At 41.4% G+C, this 6,191-nt stretch overlaps 1 protein-coding gene across 1 annotated transcript; it reads right to left on the bottom strand.

Moving 5' to 3' along the window:
- Window positions 1-22: 22 nt before the first annotated feature.
- LOC118208364 (caveolin-2-like) lies at window positions 23-5,380 on the bottom strand. The gene is made up of 3 exons (XM_035382962.1): window positions 5,127-5,380; window positions 1,867-2,054; window positions 23-1,696 (listed from the first exon to the last, which is right to left on the bottom strand). Exons 1-3 carry the CDS (start codon window positions 5,271-5,273, stop codon window positions 1,546-1,548), a joined length of 486 nt encoding a protein of 161 aa, XP_035238853.1. The 5' UTR covers window positions 5,274-5,380; the 3' UTR covers window positions 23-1,545.
- Window positions 5,381-6,191: the final 811 nt, after the last annotated feature.

The following is a 6,191-nucleotide window of genomic DNA, read 5'->3' on the forward strand; positions in this document are numbered from 1 at the left end:
TTTCAGTGATGATAAATGGTTTGAGATAATAAGGATTTTTTTTGTATGGAAAGGAAAACAAGACCGTGAATCATGTTTAGCCATCTGTATGACACTGCATATCCTGTGTCAAGCAAGCCTTCCATTTTTATAATGTGGAAGAAGATCAATGTATCATGATGAAATACAATGCCTGTTGATATATTTCACTCCTCTAAAACATGATCCTGACCAAAAATACAACCCACTTATTCATACACTCCCTTTACAAAGATCACAGGGTGTATCTCCATGGCATATAGACAGTAAGATTAGTGACCCAGGGCTGTTTTATATAGTAGCCACCCCCAAAATAGCTTGGTATGGTAATGAACAGTGGTTTGCCTGTAGAGAGTAGTGGGCTGGGGTCAAAGTGCATGTGGGTGGGTGTGGACCAAACTAATTAGAGAAGCATTCACAGAGTATTCACAGAAGGGATGGGCTCTTAGTCCTGTGGGAAGATAGAAATAGCAAGACATGTCAGACATAGCCACGAGTCCCATTTAAATCCATGCTTTAAACTGAGCCCACTCATATCAGTGCAGACAGACAAAAAAACAGGGACAGACTCATTGTGATGAATTCATTTAGAGAATGAAGGCCATTTCTTAAACTTAGACTTACTCTAAAATATGCTTTCTCATGCTAATTAAAACGACGGATTTAATTAACTGATTAAAATAACTTTCAGACATTTGAACTTATTAAATTATATCTTGGCCATTCTCAATTACGAGTTCCTTTTATCCATTTTATTCAAACAATGAAATTACTAATGGCCGGAAAAAATAAATAAATAAAAACAAAGACCTGACAAATCCACCCATTCACTTATGCTAACATATTAATGTATCTGTAAAGCATCTTTCTTTTCAAGATTGTATAAGGAAAAGTTCACCTAATTGTTCAATCCATGGTGGTTAATGTGAAACATGATTAGCATTTGGATATAAAGCCTTGTGGGAAAAAGGTTTCTGCTGGAAGTGGTGTGGGTGAGCCAGTATGGGGCAGTGCTCACTCTCATACCAAGCAGGCAGAAACCCCCATTACAGTGTCAGGGTGCTTTTGAAGACCCCATCTTCACGTCCTCAGTCTTTCATTCAATGTCTGAATAAAATTAAAATATACTATTGTGTCAATGCCAATTAGTAGATGTCGTTCTCTGATCAGCAATCTCCTGCTGGGGCACCTTTACTTTACTTAATAGAAAAGAGCTTAATCAATGATTGCATGATACCAAACAATTTACCATGATAGCTGTCAACCAGTAATTCATACCAGTGCATACAAATAATCTCCCCACCTATTTCCATGGAGAAACCTTCAGTTTGTGAAACATTCAGTCAATTAAGGCATTTCAACGTTTCCGTTCTCAGCTTTTCAGCTTCAGTTTGACGGGTTCATCCTTAGGTGTTTGTGCTATACTCAGTATAGAGGCAGTTCCAAGTTCCCACACTTGCAGCCACAGGCTGCTGAACCCCGCCCTTTTCCTCAGGAAGGCCCCGCCCCTCATCCGGTGGATTGCGGTCACTTCCGCGTCAGGTGGATGCCGACGGCTGAGCAGCACTTCCCTATGCTCCTGAAGAGTGGTGAGATGAACACCTCCAGCACGCTGTTCCACAGGGTGCGCGGGCACCGCGTGTTCAGGAGGAGGATCTGCACACATGGCATGATGAGCCTGGAGGGGAAACAGGAAAATATGTACCACCGGCGAAGCAGGGACTCAGGAAGTGCACTGCTCAATGCAAAGAGCATGCGTTCATATCAAGAGGATAGATAGACTAATAATAATAATAGCTAGCTTCATGCTCCCATTCCTATTGTGAACTGGCTCTTTGCCAGACATACCATATATGGAGGCAGGTCAGGATGGCAAAGAGTATGCCACTGATCAGAGATACAGGCACAGCAAGCAAGGTGGTAAAGATCCTGTAGAGCCACACCCTGGAGACTTCAAACAGGGTATGGCTGCAGATCCAAACCTTGTCAGTGCTCCGCACTGACTGTGGCTCAGCAATCACATCCTCAAAGGAGACCTGGAGATGGAGACAGATGATCCAGAACCTATTACCTACACATGAAGGTTTTAGATCAGGTTCCCCACCCTCATTCTGGAGAGCAACAGTGCTACAATGGTGCTGATCCAGATAATTGCTTGACTTAAAGTGGATGACTTTAACCTGTCTTTCTATTTTACAATGGGTTGGTGGATCAGCGAGAGATCACAGTGCCTGCGTCACAGTCCGTCAGGACTCTTCAGCTCTGGTCCCTATGCCCAGAAGTACTGTCTCAGTGGCTTTGAAGAGCAGAACACTTTGAAACTGTCTATGCACAAAGTCTGTTGTGTGTATTGAAAAGTATTTCTAACTCCAAACATTAATGGAGACAGATCTGAAACAGTTAGGGACTGTGTTTATGTTTCGGCTTTTTAGGCCTTCAGAGTCAGATTTTGAGAGTTCAGAAGGTTTTCCTGCTGTTTTAAATGACAGACTCCAGACTAGGAGGAGGCCCCAACTTCTTAGCTGTTTAGTACTGAATCTAAAGTCATCTTCATCTACATAGGACAGACTGAGCCTGCAATTCTGCACTGCCACATACTGTAATGTCCCTTGATGTGCAAATTAGACCTTTGAGGAATGTGGCCTAATATTCTTGGAAATTAAACTCATTTGGCTGCTGTCTGTGGAGCCAGTGTAGGGTCAAAAAATTTTGCAACTTAAAACAAAGAAACGTAACTGAAAATGAAAAATGTTGAAACTGAAATACTCCTCGAAATTGAAAAGAAATTTATGAACAAAATCAAGAACACTGCATGAAAATTAGTACAATTTGAACATCACGTCAGAATAAATGTATTTACTGTGGAATTTTCTTTGATCAAATATCTTGTTTTCTGTTTCTAACCTTCTCCTTTCACTTACAATGTTGTTGTTTTTTTCAGTTTGAAATCTTACTTTTTCAGTTTCAAATCTTCAATTTCAACTTCAACCAAATTTCATCAAATTTTTGACCTTGGCTTGGGGTGGGCTTTAGGAGAGACAGTTGGTTCCCATTTTCAGTTTCAAGGTGTGGTTCATTTTGACTGAGTGTTAAAAGTGAAGATATTATGTGTGGTGACGATTCATTCAGAAGTAAGTCCAGAACAGCACCGGGCAACCGGGGGAGTCTGTCGAGCAGTCAGTGGTGTATGAGGCTGGCTAGCTAGTTTGTGCATGTTGATTTACCAGGTGAATTGCTATTATAAAAATTATGATGATCATGTTGACAATTATATTATATAGTAACGTTGTCGCTTATTTCCAGGTGTCGATAAGGCAGATCCCAGAAGAACACCCAAATAACTGCAGACCTCTCTAGCCTCAGCTAAGGTCAGTGTTCATGCTGCCACAATAAGAAAGAGACTGGGCAAAAAAGGGATTCATGGGAGAGTAGGGGAAGCCAATGCCAGCCAAAAGAAACATCAGTGCTCATCTCACATTTGCAAAACAGCACCTGAATGATCCCCAAGCCTTTTAGTATAATGCTCTATTGACAGATGAGTCAAAAGTGGAACTTTTTGGATGACACAGGTGCATTATGTAAGAACATCATAGCAACAGTCAAAAATGGTGGTAGTGTGATGGCATGGGGTTTTCTTTGCTGCCTCGGGACCTGGACATCTTGCTATTATTGAAGCCATGAATTCTGCTTTGTACCAGAAAACTTTTAAAGAGAATATTTGGTCATCTGTTCATGAACTGAAGCTGAAGCATAATTGGGTTATGCAGCAAAACAGTGATCCAAAACACAAAAGCAAGTGCACATCTGAATGGCTGAAAAGAAACAAAATTAAAAGTTTTGGAGTGGCCTAGTCAGGTCCTGATTTGAACCGAATAGCAATGCTCTGGCAGGACCTGAAACAAGCAGTTCAAGCTTGAAAGCCTACCAGTTTGTCTGAATTAAAGCAATTTGGCAAAGAAGAGCGGGCTAAATTTCCTGCACTGCGATGTGAAAGACTGACATAAAATTATAGGAAGTGTGGTTGCAGTTATTACTGCTGAAGGTGTTGATAACCAGTTTTTAAATGTAGGGGGGCAATTACTTTTTCACGTGGGTGATATGTGTGTCGGTTGACCTTTTCCATTAAATAAATGAAATATTAGCTTTTGGACTGAGGTGGTTAATATGCTGTCATCTGTTTTAGAGAAACACAAAAGTTAGCACATCCAGCGGAAGGTTTCATTCTCAGTGCAGTGATGAGCTGAATGGTCCACACATCCTTATTGTGCGGTACTGACAGAGCTCTCAGCATGTGACTGACCCTAGTGTCCCTTAGGGACGGGTTTGGGAGGGCAGGATAGCCCCCACCTCATCAAGTGTGCCCCCTCTGATTAATCAGGCCCCTGCCAATCTGCCCGCACCCACTTTGTAAATAGTGCCCTACTTGTGCCCAGTGGGCCGGACATATGAGAGGTGAAAAAAAGCAGCAGCTGGCATCATGTGTTTCAGAGCCCAAATTTGTGCTGCCCTGACTAGGGGTGCATCTACAGACTGCACAACTACACATTCCAAAATATGAAGTAAAAATTAAAAAAATTTAAATTATGGAAAGATGTTCTGAAGCATGTTTTTAAACTGAATACATACCCATATTGGCTTCCGGTTTCTGAAAGTAAATCAATGCAGTCTAAATTTTTTAATATGGTGTTTAATGAAGATTTTGATATACTTCTTACTTCTTATAGCAACAGATGGGGTGTAATGGAATGCACCCCAGACCACAACTCACACGCACACACACACAGACACAAAATACAAATGTGAACAGGTGTCATATAGCACATAAAGTGCTGCACTTTTCAACATTGCCACAAGGGAGCAGCAAAACCACAAGCCACGTATGCTCACTAAAATAATTTTATGCTTTGAAAAAACCAAAATGATTTGACAAAACTGGTATGTGTTGGTTTCATGGCATAGCATATTTTCATTGAAGTGACTATAGCAATGATTCCATCCTCTCATGTCACCAAAGAGCATTTGTGTTATTCATGTATATAACAAAGCTGTCCCAGTACAAGTAATGAACATGCGCTTTATTCCAGTGTGTGCTATGCGTTTTGAGTTACCTTGAGGCACTCATTGACTCCGCGAGGGTCTCTCTCATTGAGCAGTGGCCTGGTGTCGCTCTGTGTGGAGACCACATCGTCCTCCAGGGGAATCTCCACGTCATCCAATTTGATCTGGGTCTCCTCTAAAGAGTCTTCCCTCATCATTGTGTCAGTCTAGGGCAGAGAAAGATCCAGAATCCACAAACCACGAGGCAGAGAAGCACACACACACACACATACACAGCCCAATCTGCCTTTCCAGACTGGGCTTCCTGCTTGCCATGGCAGTAGGATATATTAGGAAAGTGACTGTGACCCCCTGGAATCTCCATACTGGAGTAGGTTGCCCCCACATAGAGAGGCAGACACTTGAATAAATAGGTCATTAATACTCGGGTAAGATATTTCCCTGTATAAATATTGGCCACTGTAAACTGTAATGAAATAAGGCCTGTTCATGAGCTTTTTGAGAAAAAAATGGGAAAAGTGTTTGATTTAAGAAAGTTTAAAGTGCTGTATTCAGGGTCTTAAAATTCCAGGCATTTGCAGTGATATGGTGTCATTTAAATATTTGTTGTGTTTGAATGAGTGCACAAAGGTTCATCCAGCCAGCACAGGGTATTCTAAGAAACACAGCATTATTGTAATGTTATAGAAGCTTTTACAGCACCATTCACAGCAAGCTTATGGCAGTGCCAAGTGTTGGCTATAATTATGCCCATTTTGAAGATTTACATCCAACAGGAAGCAATCAAGACAAGTGGAGCAGGAAGGGAGCGTAGTGGAAATTTCCACAGCTCCATATCACCATCTGCTGGCCACACATAAAATGCCAACGCTCAGTCTGCCTCATTTTAGATGAAAGTTTCTCAGCACTCGTGAGAAGTGATTCATTGGTGCCGACTGTGTATGAAATATATTTTTCAGCTTTAAACTGTGGCCGGGTAACTAGCAAATCCGGGTTCTTCCTGTTTCCAACAGCTACTTGTTTTTGTGAAATGCTATGCTATGTGAACAGGCGGTTTAACTGTATTTATCTATTATAACACAATTGATTTGTCCTTTTTCACCACTGTTTAACAC

Source organism: Anguilla anguilla, chromosome 11 (genome assembly GCF_013347855.1).
Source record: "Anguilla anguilla isolate fAngAng1 chromosome 11, fAngAng1.pri, whole genome shotgun sequence".
In the NCBI taxonomy this organism is placed as follows: domain Eukaryota; kingdom Metazoa; phylum Chordata; class Actinopteri; order Anguilliformes; family Anguillidae; genus Anguilla; species Anguilla anguilla.